Source organism: Muntiacus reevesi, chromosome 19 (assembly GCF_963930625.1).
Source record: "Muntiacus reevesi chromosome 19, mMunRee1.1, whole genome shotgun sequence".
NCBI classification, from domain to species: Eukaryota; Metazoa; Chordata; class Mammalia; order Artiodactyla; family Cervidae; genus Muntiacus; species Muntiacus reevesi.
Window position 1 is genome coordinate 16603830 of NC_089267.1, and position 18375 is coordinate 16622204.

General features: G+C 39.7%; 1 protein-coding gene across 1 annotated transcript in view; it reads left to right on the plus strand.

The window, feature by feature from the left end:
- MEI4 (meiotic double-stranded break formation protein 4) overlaps nucleotides 1–17884 on the plus strand; it is a 205065-nt gene extending 187181 nt beyond the window's left edge. Inside the window, exon 6 of the mRNA XM_065911729.1 lies at nucleotides 17323–17884. Within this exon, the coding sequence (XP_065767801.1) occupies nucleotides 17323–17592 (270 nt within the window). The 3' untranslated portion in view covers nucleotides 17593–17884. The remainder of the gene's footprint in view (nucleotides 1–17322) is intronic.
- The last annotated feature ends 491 nt before the right edge of the window (nucleotides 17885–18375 follow it).

Genomic DNA, 18375 nt, shown 5'->3' on the forward strand with positions numbered 1-18375 from the left:
TATTTCCTTCAGGATTGACTGGTTTGATCTTCTTGCCATCCACAGGATTCCCAAGAGTCTTCTTCAGCACCACAATTTGAAAGCCTCAGTTCCATGGCACTTAGCCTTCTTTATGGTCCAGCTCTCACATCAGTTCATCAGTTCAGTTCAGTAGCTCAGTCGTGTCCAACTTTTTGACACCCCATGGACTGCAGCATACCAGACTTCCGTGTCCATCACCAAATCCCAGAACTTACTCAAGCTCATGTCCATTGACTCAGTGATGCCATCCAACCATCTCACCCTCTGTTGTCCCCTTTTCCTCCCGCCTTCCATCTTTCCCAGCATCAGGGTCTTTTTCAGTGAGTCAGTTCTTCACATCAGGTGGACAGAGTATTGGAGTTTCAGCTTCAGCATCAGTCCTTCCAGTGAATATTCAGGACTGATTTCCTTTAGGATGAACTAGTTGGATCTCCTTGCCATCCAAGGGACTCTCAAGAGTCTTCCCCAACACCACGGTTCAAAATCATCAATTCTTCAGCACTCAGCTTTCTTGATAGCCCAACTCTCACATCCATACATGACTACTGGAAAAACCATAGCCTTGACTAGATGGACGTTTGTTGGCAAAGTATTGTCTTTGATTTTTAATATGCTGTATAGGTTGGTCATATAACTTTCCTTCCAAGGAGCAAGCGTCTTTTAATTCCATGACCGCAGTCACCATCTGCAGTGATTTTGGAGCCCCCAGAAGCAAAGTCTGTCACTGTTTCCACTGTTTCCCCATCTATTTGCCATGAAGTGGTGGGACTGGATGCCATGATCTTAGTGTTTTGAATGTTGAGTTTTAATCCAGCTTTTTCACTCTCCTCTTTCACTTGCATCAAGAGGCTTTTTAGTTCCTCTTCACTTTCTGCCATAAGGGTGGTGTCATCTGCATATCTGAGGTTATTGATATTTCTCCTGGCAATCTTGATTCCAGCTTGTGCTTCATCCAGCCCAGCATTTCTCATTATGTACTCTGCATATAAGTTAAATAAGCAGGGTGACAATATACAGCCTTGATGTACTTCTTTCCCAATTTGGAACCAATTTGTTGTTCCATGTCCAGTTCTAGCTGTTGCTTGTTGATCTGCATACAGATTCCTCAGGAGGCAGGTCAGGTGGTCTGTTATTCCCATCTCTGTTTTCCACAGTTTATTGTGATCCACACAGTCAAAGGCTTTGGTACACTGTAGTCAATAAAGCAGATGTAGATGTTTTTCTGGAACTCTCTTGCTTTTTTGATGATCCAGCGGATGTTGTCAATTTGGTCTCTGGTTCCTCTGCCTTTTCTAAATCCAACTTGAACATCTGGAAGTTCACGATTCACATACTGTTGAAGCCTAGCTTGGAGAATTTTGAGCATTGTTTTGCTAGTGTGTGTGTGTGTGCATTAGTTGCTCAGTCATGTCCAACTCTGCAATGCCATGGACTGTAGCCACTAGGCTCCTTTGTCCATGGGATTCTGCAGGCAAGAATACTGGAGTGGGTTGCCATGTCCTTCTCCATGCTAGCGTGTGAGATGAGTGCAATTGTGCAGTAGTTTGAACATTCTTTGGCATTGCCCTTCTTTGGGGTTGGAATGAAAACTGACCTTTTCCAGTCCTGTGGTCACTGCTGAGTTTTCCAAATTTGCTGGCATTTTGAGTGGAGCATTTTCACAGCATCATCTTTTAGGATTTGAAATAGCTTAGCTGAAATTCCATCACCTCCACTAGCTTTGTTCATAGTGATGCTTCCTGAGGCCCACTTGTTTTCTCATTCCAGGATGTCTGGCTGTAGGTCAGTGATCACACCATCATGGTTATCAGGGTCATGAAGATCTTTTTTGTATAGTTCTGTATATTCTTGCCACCTCTTCTTAATATCTTCTGCTTCTGTTAGGTTCATACCATTTCTGTCATTTATTGAGCCCATCTTTGCATGAAATGTTCCCTTTGTGTCTAATTTTCCTGAACAGATCTCTAGTCTTTCCCATTCTGTTGTTTTCCTCTATTTCTAACATCAGTTCATGACTGGTGGGAAAACCATAGCTGACTATATGGACTGTTTTTACAGAGTGATGTCTCTGCTTTTTAATATGCTGTCTAGGTTTGTTATAGCTTTCCTTCCAAAGAGCAAGCATATTTTAATTTCATGGCTGCAGTCACCATCCACGGTGATCTTGGAGCCCAAGAAAATAAAATCTGTCACTGCTTCCGCTTTTTCCCATGTATTTTCCTTAAACTGATGAGACCAGATGCCATGATCTAAAGCTTTTTCAATGTTGAGTTTTAAGTCAGCTTTTTCACTCCTCTCTTTCACCCTTGTCAAGAGGCTCTTTAGATCCTCTTCACTTTGTGCTGTTAAAGTAGTATCATCTGCTGTCTGAGGTTATTTATATTTCTCCCAGCAATCTTGACTCAAGCTTGTGCGTCAGTCAGCCTGGCATTTCACATGATGTACCCTGCATATGTAAGTTAAAGGTATTGTATTAAGTGCAGTATGTCACATGGAGAAAGACGAATACTGTATAATTTCATTGTGTCTGGAATAAAAAAAAACAACACACAAAAGCAGATCAGATGAGTGGTTATCAGAGGGCAATGAGCCTAGAAGTGGGCCAGATGTGTAGAGAGGATCAGGTCCATGGTGATGGATGGTGACCAAGAGAAGCAGACAGAAAAAGCAGGCTCATAGATATCACAGGTCAGGGGAATGGGGTGGGCCATATTGATTAAGATGGTCAACAGGTCCAGACTTTCAGTTACAAAACATCTAAGTCATGAGGATGTAATATACAACATGGTAACTAGTTAATAATAGCTGCATCATGTGTTTTAAATTTGCTAAGACAATAAATGCTAAAAGTCCTTATCACAAGAAAAAAATATTTGTAACTCTGTGGTGGTGAAGAATGTTAATTAGACTTATTATGGTGACCATTTCCCATACTTACAGGTATTGAATCATTATGTTGTATAACTAAAACTAACACAACGTTGTATGTTATTATACATAACAAGTGTGAAAGATGAGGGGGACATCTTGTGAGGTTTTACATTTTTGTGACTCCTTAGATCTTTTGAATACTTTTGTGTAACTTGCCTCTACTTCAGGACAGACTAGTGGGTTCCGGTTCAGTTCAGTTCTGATGCCAGTTACCAGGACTTAGTGCAGACCCTACAGAGTCAAGGTGTGGTCTCCAATAAGACCACCCTCACTTCACATGCCAGCCACCACGGGGGTGAGGGTCTGTGCCTCTAACTAGCTACAAATGTGGGGGAGGGGGATGTTCCTGCTAACTCCTTTGGGTTTCATAATTTGCTAGAATGAGTCCCAGAATTCAGGAAAGTATTATACTTATTTTATTGTAACATACAAATCAGGATCAGCCAAATGGAGGGAGATACAGTGGGAGGTTCAAGGAAGTCCTCAGCACAGAACTTGTACGACCCCCTCTCCTGGGATCAGGAGGCAGCATCCTCAGGGTGTATCAGTGCGTCCACCAACCAGAAAGTTCTACACAGCATCATTTGCCAGAGTTTTCATTGGAGTTTCCTATGTAGAGGTGATTGAGTGAACGAATGACCACATGATTGAACTCAGTCTCCAGCCCCCACCTTCCCCGCTGTCAGGCTGACTCAGTCCTCGGTCAGGCTGACTCAGTCCTCGGTCTTCTAATTTCATGGTTGGTGTTGCAGATAACCATTGCCTACACTCACTCATCTCATGTAGGAGCCAAGGACCCCACCATGAATCACAAAGACACTCCTTTCACTCAGGAAATTCCAAGGACAAAGATGAGGCAAATGCTTCATTATACAATATGTGCTTACTGAATTTCTTTTTTCTCCACTTTTATGAAAAATAATATATATTTAAACCAGAGTTCTTATTTCGTGGAAGGCTGTGCAGGTTTTTCCATAACTGATTCAAGACTATGTATATAAAACATTATTGTTGCTGAAATATTATATGCATACTCATGAATCCTACAAGTAATTATGTCCATATTAATTATATGCAATTGTATACACAGATATATATGTGTGTGTGTATCTGTATATGTATATATACCTTTTTCTAAAATAAGTTGTGTATCTAGTTTGGGTACTTTTTCTCTAAGTTGTCTTAAAACACAATGTATATTTGAAAAGACACTACTACTAAACTTTCTAGTGTACTTGCCAAGAATAACTATTTTATAGTAATTTTATATGGATAATGCCCAGGGACTTATTAGTTATGCTAAAATAAATAATGTTTCTGATGGTACATCGTACCTTCTAAGATCACTGCAAAAATTAACTATTCTGCATAAGAAAATTTTCCACATGAGTAAGTAAGTAAGTAAGTGAAGTCGCTCAGTCATGTCCAACTCTTTGGGACCCCGTGGACTGTAGCCCACCAGGCTTCTCTGTCCATGGGATTCTCCAGGCAAGAATACTGGAGTGGTTTGCCATTTCCTTCTCCAGGGGATCTTCCCAACCCAAGGATGGAACCTGGGTCTCCTGCGTTGCAGGCAGACGCTTTAACCTCTGAGCCACCAGGGAAGCATGCACACATGAGTAAGATACTTTTTAAACTTTAACATGTCATTGGAATGCTATATTAATTCAGTTTATTAAGCTGAATGTATCAAGTATCATTATACATTTTTCAGAACCAGCATCTGGAGCTCCTTTTCCATTCTGGAAGGCCCAGTCTGAGTCTGCTAGGCTTTCCTTTGCTGTTCGTTCTCACTTCTCCTCTCCTGGAGCGGCACTCTCTCCTCTGTCCTTGTTACCAGCAGAATGAGTTCCTGACAGGAGTTCAGAGCATCTAACTGAGGACCACATACAGAGTCTTCGTCCTTAGCTACCCCCAGTGACCTTCTGCAAGGTCACGCGCACAGTCCACCAGAAACAGTCTCCTGGGGGCCATTCCTGTGTCAGGGTCTGCAAATTCCAAGATAGTCGATGTCTGAAAGTTAGGCATCCAGAGAAGTGGGCTTTATTCCCCCAAGGTGGAGCATTTTACAAGAAACTGCTTCATTTCTTTACATTTTGAATTCAAGTATGAAAAAGTTTTTGAATAAGATCTTCATTTTTTTTTTTATTGCTGAAACCGCTTTCTTGAAGTATTTGGAGAGTTTTTGTACTAATGAATATATCGTTTTAAAGCTTTTCATGTCATTTTTATATCAGATCCAGATATTACATCTTGGGGTTGAATTTCAATAAATAATCAATCACCTTTCTAATGTTAGCAGCATAGTTTAGTTTCTAAACAAAGGTAAAATTTATTGTAATTTCAGATTGAAATTAAGAAACAAATATAGTTACATTTAAAATGTGGTCAGTATTTATTTTAAACATTTCTTTGAAATTAACCAATGATAATCAACTTATTTGGGAATATTATTTTTTTTTCTGAAAATAATTGTTTATAAACATATAACCAAGTTCATATAGTGCTGGTTAAATGAACTAACTGATCTGTTTTACAAATGTGAGTACTCCTCAGAACACTTGATTTTTTTGTTTTGCAATGCATATCTTAAAAAGATGAGAAGCACTTTTATAACCTGTGTATTAGTATATGTATACAGAATTGTTCTCCTGCTTTTTGATATTCAATGCATTTAAATTAACTTCATTTCCCATAATATATTTGATTTCCCTTGTAAGCCATTGCTAGTTTAAAACAGAGGTACTCAGCATTCTCCATTGAGATTATGTGCTGAGCACATTCCTCATGTTTGTGATTGTAACTCATCCAGGAGCAATGCCAATACCATAACACTCTTACAGTATAAATATATCCCACTGTACTGTGATTATTCATGTATGTAATTCTACCTTGAACCTGTGGCGCTTAAAGTATATTGAAGCCATGTGCTCAGTCGCTAATCGTGTCCAACTCTTTAACACCCCATGCACTAGAGCCCACCAGGCAGGGTTGCCGTTTCCTTTTCCAGTACATGCTTCTTGTCATTGTTGTACAATTTCCATCTCAGCATGCAGCTGGCAATATCTACTGAGATGTTCTTTGAAGGAGAGAATGGAAGGCTAGATCCTCTGTTTCTGTACTCCTTTCTTTACATTTGTCATCAGGTAGAGACTTTCATCAGCTCGACATACCAAAGCTTTCCTCAGGACCACTTAGCGCTTTTGTAATAGATGCATTTCCCCAACAGCTTCCCAGCAATGAAACAGCTTCCCAGGTAATGAAAAAAGTCAAACCAGATTAACTTTTTCATAGATTGAAATCTAGCTCCTTCTAAATTTTCTGCATTCCATATGGATCTTTCATTTTTTAAAAAATTCTCTAGAGTACCTTCAGGTAAAAATTATAATTATTATAATCATAGTTACAGTTATACACAAGTATTTCATGGAGTAGTAAAAAAAAAAACCCACTAAATGTTATACATATATTTAATAAAAAATCAACTAGAAGGCAGCAAAACATTTAAAATGTTAAACAATATCACATGAGTGTAGCATTATTGCTTTTTCTTTTATTCAACGATTATTTTTATTATGCCATTTCCTTGTTCTTAAAGGTAACTTTTTCAGTAGTCCTGTATGGATGTGAGAGTTGGACTATAAAGAAAGCTGAGCACCAAAGAATTGATGCTTTTGAACTGTGGTGTTGGAAAGGACTCTTGAGAGTGCCTTGAACTGCAAGGAGATCTAGCCATTCCATCCTAAAGGAGATCAGTCCTGCATGTTCATTGGAAGGACTGATGTTGAAGCTGAAACTCCAGTACTTTGGCATCACCCAATCAATGGACATGAGTTTGCGCAAGCTCCAGGAGTTGGTGATGGACAGGGAGGCCTGGCGTGCTGCAGTCCATGGGGTCGCAAAGAGTCAGACATGACTGAGTGAATGAAATGAACTGATCTGAACTGATAGCACATACTGGCACATAGTCTGCCTTGCCATTATTTTCTACTTCTTTGTCTCCGTGTGTGTGTGTGTGTGTGTGTGTGTGTGTGTGTGAGTCACTCAGTCATGTCTTTGTCTCTCTAGATGCATACAAAGAGTTCTCCTTGTATAGATAGGATCCAGTCCTATTCTTTAAAGTCCCATACTTAGTGGGGTCTGGCACATGAAGGTACCCATCCGTGTTTGCAGTAGGATTGAAGGGCGAGAAGTGGAGTGTGAGGCAGACAGAAACGTAATGTTGCAAAGTGCTAAGTGTTCCTGCTTTTATTCCTGTCTGTGAGCCCTGGTCCCTCACTTAATGCATTCTTGTGGTAATAGCAGGCATCTGGCTTTTACTGCTTTGTCAAGAACTACTCTGATGAAAGTCCAGACAAATAAATCATCTGTTTGCTTCTCAAAATGCTTGGAAGGCATTTCCAGCCTGAGACTGAGTTTAACACTGCGGCATAAAGTAGTGAAAAAGCCTCTCTGAGTGGAATGGTGCTCGTTGTTCAGTCTCTCGGTCATTTACGGCTGCCTCTCTGCGACTCCATGGACTCAAGCAGGCCGGGTACCTCTGTCCTTCACTGTCTCCCAGAGTTTACTCAGATTCCCGTACATTGAGTCAGTGATGTTACCTAACCATCTCATCCTCTGCCACCCCTTTCTCCTGTTGCCTTCAGCCTTTCCCAGCCTCAGGGTCTTTTCAAATGAGTCAGCTCTTTGCAACAGTAATGGAGCTTAAGCTTCAGCATCAGTCCTTCCAATGAATATTCAGGACTGATTCCCTTTAGGATTGACTGGTTTGATCTCCTTGCTGTCCAGGGGACTCTCAAGAGTCTTCTTGAGCACCACAATTTGAAAGCATGAATTTTTTGGCTCTCAGCTTGCTTTATGGTCTGACTCTCACATCCATACGTGACTACTGCAAAAACTATACTTTTGACTATATGGACCTTTGTGACAAAGTGATATCTCTGCTTTTTAATACACTGCCTAGATCTGTCATAGCTTTCTTTCTAACAAGCAAGCCTGTTTTAATTTCATGATTGCAGTCACTGTCCCTAGTGATTTTGGAGCCCAGGAAAATAAAATCTGTCACTGCTTCCACTTTCTCCCCATCTGTTTGCCGTGAAGTGATGAGACTGCATGCCATGATCTTAGTTTTTTGAATGTTGAGTTTTAAACCAGCTTTTTCACTCTCTTCTTTCACCTTACCAGCTATGGTTTTTCCAGTAGTCACATATGGATGTGAGAGTTGGACTGTAAAGAAGATTGAGCACAAAAAATGTATGTTTTTGAACTGTGGTGCTGGAAAGACTCTTAAGAGTCCCTTGGACTGCAAGGAGATCAAAGGAGATCAAGGACTCAATCTGAAAGGAAAGCAACCCTGAAAATTCACTGAAAGGACTGATGCTGAAGCTGAAGCTCCAATCCTTTGGCCACCTGATGCAAAGAGTAGACTCACTGGAAAGGACCCTGATGCTGGGAAAGATTGAGGGTGGGAGGAGAGGGGGACGACAGAGGACGAGATGGTTGGATGGCATCACTGACTCAATGGACATGAGTTTAAACAAACTCCTGGAGGTAGTAAAGGACAGTGAAGCCTGGTGTGCTGATGAGGTCGCAAGAGTCAGACACAGTGACTGAACAACAACGAGACTTGGATAGTTTGATCCATCTCACCCAAGTCAAATAACTGGGCCTTTTTTATATTTCCTTTAGAATACCGTGTTTAACCCAAACATACTCCTCTTCCCCAGGCCTTCTGATATCAGAAAGATGTTAATTGTCTTACATTTAGGTTTCTTGTTATGGACGTGACTAAGTGACTAACACTTGTGATGCTTCTGCGCTAAAAGGAATTGTCTGCTGGCTGACTGCCATCTATGAAGGGTTTTCTTGCTAAAGGAAAGAAGATAAAAGTGCATCCTCAGGTTCTACACACCTCTATAGGAATAGTCCACAGGGAGCTTGAAATGCTCCCAACAGTTGACCACAGTACGGTACTTGAGTAATACCAGTAGCTTTCCTCTAGCTTCAGAGACCCTTATGGATAAGGTGATATTTTTTTCACTTTGGGTAAAAACATAGTGATGATGATGATGATAGGTAATACATATTTGAAAGTTTGTGATCCTGTGCTGTGTCTTTAATATTGAGCCTCAAAAAACAGATTTCAGAAAAGTAGGTAAAGTTGGTTAATGAGAAAAGCATCATTTTTTTTAAACAAAACTAATTAAGACAGATTTTTAATTCTATCATATATACCCCTTTAATTGATATTTTTATGTATACATGTTTCACACTTATTAAACTACTTCCTATTGGAAATATGGCAAAATGTCAATATCCCAGATGCTAGCCCTTTTAATAGTTAGAACTTTTAGTCTAAGTTACCCACAAATTAGACATAAGCCCCTTGGAACCAGTCTCTGGAATGCAGCGTTTAGGCAGATTAACTGTGTCATGATCTGGATAAAACAAGATGGATTAATGTCCACTGAATCCTTTTTATTCTTTCTGACTTGGCACTTTGATCAAAAGGTCACTGACCAGTGTATACCCTCCACTCCCCGTGGCTTGGCTCACAGTTCATCTCTAAGAAATCCTCCCTAATTAGCTCCTTGGCCCTGGTCAGCCTTTGCCTTCTACACCCTCAGTATGGGTCTGGCACCAAGGTTGTAGGGTTCTGTTGCAAACATAAGTTCCTTGATTGTGTGTGTGTGTGTGTCATATGTGTATGTGCATTATGCACGTGGCTCTTCTTTGTTCTCAGGCACTGTTGCTAGCTGGGCCACATGCAGTGTCGTTCTGGCCTCTCTCACTGCCTTTTCCTGGGCATCAGAAGCTAAAGCTGCATAGTAAGTAGCTGATAGAGAGTTACCTTCATCCTCCTCAGCTCCTTGACTGAAATCTACTGCCTTCTAATAGTTAAAAAAGGCTGAGTTATTAAAACTTAGGGGTATGTTTTTCACTTAATCATCACAATGACAACTGACCTTTTCCTTTATAGTATTGTGTTGAATTCATTCTCTTAGAAACTACTAATTATAGTTATATCTTACTTATTGCCTCTGTCTAATAAAATCTGGCATGTGGGATACAGAGCCAGTGGCATATTATATTCCATGAACATTTAATGTAACATTTAGATTAGGCACCTAGACTCTTTGATTTGGTTTCTGCCCTGTAATGATCCAATTTTCTTCTTCATCTCTTGCATTCGTAGCAGTTAGAATAATGTCATGTTGTGTTTTCATCCCTTCCGTAGCTGCATGCTTATTTCTGAAAGTGTCAGACTGTATGTCTGCATGCTCTTGACGAGCCCACATAAATTATCAAACTGTTGAATGTGATGAACTGTTACATTCTCAATTTTCAGCAGTAAACTGTGAGCCACACCTCAGCGTACAGTAACTTATGTTATGTGGTTGGCTCCCAAGGAGTGCCTAGCTCTGTCCCTTTAGACATCTCTGTTCTTCTGTGTCAGAGACAGCAGGCAGCAGCCTTCTAAGACAAAGGAAATTTAATTTCCTTTCTGCCTACATGAAGTCTCAGGGTTATGATTTTAAAAGACCGAATCAGAAGAAGGGAACCCCAGCACAGTGCAGCAAGATACAGCCATCCCTCATGGGTAAATGGAGCTGCACAGTGCTTTCTAGAATCTGGCCTTTTCTAGTGATCCATGGCAGCCTTCATCCTCATGCTCACAAGAAGGCTGCTGGACCTCCGAGTATTGCACCTTTTCTTCCAAGTGGTGAAGAGAGAAGGAAAAAGGGCATTCCACTGGGTTTTGTCTGCTATTAAAGAGCTTTCCCAGAAGCCCTACCCAGCCATTTATATTTACATCTGATTGACCAGAATTAGCCTTGAGAGACTGGAAAATAGACAGTTTTAGTCGATCCATTTTCATTCTGAACAAAACTGAGGTTCTGTTGATGAAAAAGTAGGGAGAAATGGGAAGAGGGTAAGCAAGTAGATATATCTGCTTTATTTTAATAAGTCTTTACAAAAATGTCAAGCTAAGCTAGACTAAATTTCAACTGAAACAACAATTAGGAAACAGGCGCCACTTGTCTACAGCATGAATTTCATAATGTAAGTGTTGAGTTAAAATTTTGCAGCATGTAAAGAAATGTTGATATTTCTTTACTACCTAAATAAATGTTAGTATACTTTGACTTTCACAAGCCCAACTCAGAAATAGAAAAATAGACATAAGGCATGTTTAATTCTGAAAGTAACCTACAGAAATATATGATGACTTTCCTACCATAAAAGTATTTCCTCTTCCAGAGGTCCCCTAGTTTATAAAATGGGAGAGTAATAAATAGTCATGGGACTATAGAAACTCTCAATTTTATCTCAATTCTAAAAGACTGAGATAGAGAGACAGGCTGAGAGCCTTCTGTTGAATGTACAGAGCCATTGTGCTTGTGACTGGGTTTCATTCTATCTTCCTAGTATGTGTTCATACTTTAAAATACTTGAGCATTTTCCAAGTGATTATATTTTACTTCTCTTGGGGATTTTCCTGCACTGGTATGGTTCAGTCTAATTTGACACTAAAAATGTAAAAATTACCCCAAAATACAGTAGAAGGGTATCAACTGTCATGTTAGTACCATTTATTTTACTTTTTATTCAGCTTGTGTACTAATCCAGAAAGCTTTTGAACATATGATTAGGCAGAGTGGGCAGCGGCCAGTGTGATGAAACTTGGGAACTATAGGAGAGACCTCCCCCCACAGACATGCCATCTTAGTCACGGTGAGCAGGAGGGCTACCAACGCTTGTAAGTTAAATGTATACTGTCTCCAAAGAGAAGAGTTAATTTCAAGTTAATGTTTTTTGAGATGTAAATATCTTGGAGCAAAGGAGTTCATCCATTTAATTATCACAAGAATGAGCATTTAGGATAAACGTGGAACCCAAAGCAAATAAATTCTGGTAAAAGTAAAGTCCACAACAGCATGGAAAAGTGGGACACTTCAGGGGACCCCAGCCCACTTGAAGCAGAGCTAACTGTGCCCAAAGAGAGACTGTCAAAGCAAGTAGAAAGAAACCAAGACGCACTCTGCCTGCTTTACGCCCTTAAAACTCCTGGAAGAAACATAGGAAGTGAGCTCCCTGACATTAGTCTTGGCAGTTATTTTCTGAGGTTCATACCAAAAGCAGAAATCATCATGCGGCAAGCTTCAGCAAAGCAAAGAAAATCAACAAAGTGAAAAGGCAACTTACTGAATGCAGGAGAAGATGTTTGCCAATCATATTGTTGTTCAGTCGTTAAGTCGTGTCTGACTCCTTGTGAATCCATGTACTGTAGCACGCCAGGCTTCTCTGTCCTTCACTATATCCCAGAGTTTGCTCAAGCTCATGTCCATTGAGTCAGTGATGCCATCCATCTGTCTCATCCTCTGTCACCCCCTTCTCTTCCTGCCCCCAATCTTTCCCAGCATCAGGGTCCTTTCCAGTGAGTTGGCTCTTCACATCGGGCAGTCAAAGTATTGGAGCTTCAGCTTCAGTCCTTCCAATGAATACACCTGTTAAGAGGCCAATATCCAAAATACATAAAGAATTTATATACCTCAGTAGCAAAAAAACAGTTCAATTAAAAACTAGGAGAAGAGCTGAATAGACATTTTTCCAAAGACATAAACATGGCCAACAGGTACATGAGAAGATACTCAACATCACTAATCATCAGAAAAATGAAACTTAAAACCATAGTGAGCTATCACCTTACACTTGTTAGAATGGCCATTCAGTTCAGTTCAGTTCAGTCACTCAGTCGTGTCTGACTCTTTGCAGTTCCAAGAACCGCAGCACACCAGGCCTCCCTGTCCATCACCAACTCCTAAAGTATCAAATGACAAATGATGGTGAGGATGTGGAGAAGAAGGGAACCCTTGTGCACTGCTAGTGTGAATCAGCCACTATGGAAAACAATGTGGAGTTTCCTCAAGTTAAAAATAGAACTACTATTTATGATCCAGCAGTTCCCACTCCTGAGTATTAGTATCAGCTAACTTGAAATACTAATTAGAAAGGATACATGCACCCCTATGTCCATTGCAGCATTATTTACAATAGCCAAATAGCCAAGACATGGAAACAACCTAAATGCCATCCATGGATGAATAAATTTAAAAAAAAAATTGGATGTATATACATGTATGGAATTGACTATTATTCAGCCATAAAAAAGAATGGAATTGTTCCATTTGCAACATCAAAGGTGGACCTTGAGGCATTATGCTAAGTGAAATAAGTCAAATAGTAAAAGATAAAAACAGTATGGTCCCTTTTATATGTAGAACCAAAAAACAGACAAACATCTGAACTCTGAATAAAGAACAGATTTGTGGTTTCCTGAGGTGAACAGTTACCCCACATCCAAGGTAAGAGAAACCCAAGTAAGACGGTAGGTGCTGAGAGAGGGCATCAGAGGGCAGACAGACTGAAACCACGATCACAGAAAACTAGCCAGTCTGATCACATGGACCACAGCCTTGTCTTACTCAGCGAAACTAAGTCATGCCAAGCCATGCCAAGACAGACAGGTCATGGTGGAGAGGTCTGACAGAATGTGGTTCACTGGAGAAGGGAATGGCAAACCGCTTCTGTATTCTTGCCTTGAGAACCCCATGAACACTATGAAAAGGCAAAAAGATAGGACACTGAAAGAGGAAATCCCAGGTCGGTAGGTGCCCAGTAAGCTACTGGAGGTCAGTGGAGAAATAACTCCAGAGAGAGTGAAGGGATGGAGCTAAAGCAACAACAACACCCGGCTGTGGATGGGACTGGTGATGGAAGCAAGGTCTGATGCTGTAAAGAGCAATATTGCATACGAACCTGGAATGTTAGGTCCATGAGTCAAGGCAAACTGGAAGTGGTCAAACAGGAGATGGAAGGAGTGAACGTCGACATTCTAGGAATCAGCGAACTAAAATGGACTGGAATGGGTGAATTTATCTGAGATGACCATTATATCTACTACTGTGGGCAGGAATCCCTTAGAAGAAATGGAGTAGCCATCATAGTCAACAAAAGAGTCCGAAATGCAGTAGTACATGGATGCAGTCTCAAAAACGACAGAATGATCTCTGTTCGTTTTCAAGGCAAACCATTCAATATCACAGTAATCCAAGCCCCAACCAGTAACGCTGAAGAAGCTGAAGTTGAATGGTTCTTTGAAGACCTACAAGACCTTTTAGAACTAACACCCAATAAAGATGTCCTTTTCATTATAGGGGACTGGAATGCAAAAGTAGGAAGTCAAGAAACACATGGAGTAACAGGCAAATGTGGCCTTGGAGTACAGAATGAAGGAGGGCAAAGGCTAATAGAGTTTTGCCAAGAGAACGCACTGGTTATAGCAAACACCCTCTTCCAACAACATAAGAGAAGACTCTACACATGGACATCACCAGATGGTCAACACCAAAATCAGATTGATTATATTCTTTGCAGCCAAAGATAGGGAGAAGCTATATACAGGAAGCAAAAACAAGACCGGGAGCTGACTGTGGCTCAGATCATGAACTCCTTATTGCCAAATTCAGACTTAAACTGAAGAAAGTAGGAAAACCACTAGACCATTCAGGTATGACCTAAATCAAATCCCTTATGACTATACAGTGGAAGTGAGAAGTAGATTTAAGGGATGAGATCTGATAGACAGAGTGCCTGATGAACTATGGACAGAGGTTCAGGATATTGTACAGGAGACAGGGATCAAGACCATCCCCATGGAAAAGAAATGCAAAAAGGCAAAATGGTTGTCTGAGGAATTCCAGTTGGGCTATTTCAAATGCTAAAAGATGATGCTGTGAAAGTGCTGCACTCAATATGCCAGAAAATTTGGAAAACTCAGCAGAGGCCATAGGACTGGAAAAGTTCAGTTTTCATTCCAATCCCAAAGAGAGGCAATCCCAAAGAATGCTCAAATTACCACACAATTGTACATATCTTACACGCTAGTAAAGTAATGCTCAAAATTCTCCAAGCCAGGCTTCAGCAATACATGAACCATGAACTTCCAGATGTTCAAGCTGGTTTTAGAAAAGGCAGAGGAACCAGAGATCAAATTGCCAATATCCGCTGGATCATCAAAAAAGCAAGATTTCCAGAGAAACATCTGTTCCTGCTTTATTGACTATGCCAAAGCCTTTGACTGTGTGGATCACAATAAACTGTGGGAAATTCTGAAAGAGAAAGGAATATCAGAGCAACTCACCTGCCTCTTGAGAAACCTGTATGCAGGTCAGGAAGCAGCAGTTAGAACTGGACATGGAAAGACAAACTGGCTCCAAATAGGAAAAGCAGTACATCAAGGCTGTATATTGTCACCATGCTTATATAACTTATATGCAGAGTATATCATGAGAAATACTGGGCTGGAAGAAGCACAAGCTGGAATCAAGATTGCTGGGAGAAATATCAATATCCTCAGGTATGCAAATGACAGCACTCTTATGGCAGAAAGTGAAGAGGAACTAAAGAACCTCTTGATTGATGAAAGTGAAAGAAGAGAGTGAAAAAGTTGGCTTAAAGCTCAACATTCAGAAAACTAAGATCAGGGCATCTGGTCCCATCACTTCATGGCAAATAGATGGGGATACAGTGGAAACAGTGGCTGACTTTATTTTTCTGGATTCCAAAATCACTGCATATGGTGATTGCAGCCATGAAATTAAAAGACGCTTACTCCTTGGAAGGAAAGTTATGACCACCTAGACAGAATATTAAAAAGCAGAGACATTACTTTGCCTCTAAAGGTCCATTTAATCAAGGCTATGGTTTTTCCAGTAGTCATGTGTGAATGTGAGAGTTGGACTGTAAAGAAGGCTGAATGCCAAAGAATTGGTGCCTTTGAACTGCGGTGTTGGGGAAGACTCTTGAGAGTCCCTTGGACTGCAAGGAGATCCAACCAGTCCACCCTACAGGAGATCAGTTCTGGGTGTTCCTTGGAAGGACTGATGCTGAAGCTGAAACTCCAATACTTTGGCCACCTGATGTGAAGAGCTGATGAAAAGACCCTGATACTGGACAAGATTGAGGGCAGGAGGGCAGGATGACAGAGGATGAGATGGTTGGATTGCATCACCTACTCAATGGAGATGAGTTTGGCTGGACTCTGGGAGTTGATTATGGATAGGGAGGCCTGGAAGGCCTGGCGTGCCACACTTCATGGGATTGCAAAGAGTCAGACATGATTGAGTGACTGAATTGAACTGAACTGAGGTGAGAGTCCGGTTCAGAATGGGTTAAGGGAGTCAAAAGGTGCAAATTTCTAGTTGAAAACTGAAAAGGTTGAATGCAGATGTACAGCATGGTAACTATGGTTAATAACCTCGTACTGCATATTTTAAAGGGGCTAGTAAAATCAATCTTGAAATTTTTTAGCACAAGAAAATTTTGTAACTGTGTGCTGGTGTTAACTGGACTTCCTGTGGAAATCATTTTGCAGTATATACAAATATTGAATCAGTACATTGTACACATGAAAGTAATATGATGTTATGTCAATTATACCTCAGTTAAAAATCAAAATTATCAGTTATCCGTATATACTTGTTTCTTTATCAGACAGCCTTGTTGATGATACATTCCTCTGAGCTCTGAAAGAATGTTTCTTCATTTATGTATTACTATAGTGGATAAATTTGGTGAATGTTTCCAGCATATTTCTTAATAAACAAATGAGAAAGCCAGTTTATATTGTTACACGCTTCTTGTATTCCCTTATGTTCTGTTTTCCTTTGTGCGCTTTTTAGGGCTTCCTTTGATTTATCTCACTTTAAGCCATCTAAGCCAAATAATAATTTTTACAAGAAACATACATTTTTTTCTCATGACCATGTATCTGATTCAAATTTAATCATACTCCCTCCTGGCTTGTATAGCCTCAGGATGAGATTACATCTGGTTGTTTATAGGTCATGACCCTAAGTGCTTTAGAACTGTGTTATATTGATATTTGAAACATATTCTTAGAATCCAGCCCACAAAGATCCTTATATTATCTTTGACAGAAGTATCGAGCTTTGGAAGTCCTTGGGGAAAGGTTGAATTCAACACACAAGACTTGGTATGTGTAAGACTCTTTGCCAAGTGTCCGCAAATTCATCTGAGTAACAAATTATAGCAACAGTGTAGAGAAAGGTCTGGAACTTTGTAAAGGTAAGGAAAGAAACTCATGCCCCAAGATCATAAAGTTTTTGGAAAAAATTTTCTCTTTTTTCTTTCTCTCCCAACCCCAGTCAAAGGAACAGAAGATAGAAGATGTGAAATAAGTCAAGTGTTTTACTTTTTGTTAAAAGCATTTGATCCCTTTATTTGGCTTTTTCTGAGCTAAGCTACTGCAATATTTTTTTAAAGGAGTTTGTTGTTTTTCTGTAGGTACAAGCCAATTACGATGTGGCACGCTATGAGAATATTTTCTCTGTGCTCTGGGCTCTGGAGCAACTTCTTCTAAAGGAAAACAAAGAAGACAACACTTCAGGAATGGGGCATGAGGATCAGGAAATCAAGACATTTCTTCAGAAGCATGATGAAACTGTTTGCAAACTCTCTGATGCATTTCCTTTATTTACTTTTTATTTGTGGAGACTGGGCATTCTCTTGAACTCAGTAGAAATAGGAACTGTTGGAAATAACTCACTTCCTTAGCAGTTTACCAAATAATCAGAAGCATACTAAAGTTTAATATATGAAGATCTTGTGCTTAAATGTTTTCAAGAATATTTTTTTTCAAGAATATTTTTAAATGAGCATTTTAAATGGATCCGTAAAGACAATCATTAATTGAATTCAATAATCTTAAACTATGTATAAAAAGATTATGAGTCATATTTCTGTACTAAAATCAGCCAGTTTCAGTTGAGAATGCCCCGCCTTAGTCCTATGGAACTGTATATTGCAGTATGTTACTCAATGCAGTCTAGTTCTGTTACTATCTAAAACGGACCATAAATTGTCTTTCTTATTAAAAAATTGCATTTTAAAAGATTTCATTTACTAGGTGCTAAAAGGTAACAGAAGATGTCTTATGTTTTGTTACTTTACGAATAGAGCATTTAAAATAAGTGGTTATAAATAAGATTCTTTCAAAATTTTTTCTTAGTTTCACTTACTCTCTATTGTCTTACATGGGGTTCATGTAGAAACAGAAAAGTTCTTAGCATTTGTAAAGCTAATGGCCTTTAATTTCATATAATCAACATATTGTCAAGTCGTTTTGAAAGTACTAATCATTTTAAATGTCCCATTTGTTTTTCAACAAATGTTTGTTTTGATTCTGTTGATTATATAAAATATTCCTGTTACTGTTCAAATGTAGTTATTACATGCAATTAAGTCATTAAGGATATTTTCACAAATCCCAACATCAATCTAGAAATATACTTTATGTTTATTAAAGGTATATTTATACTTATTGAAAGTATTGGGTGG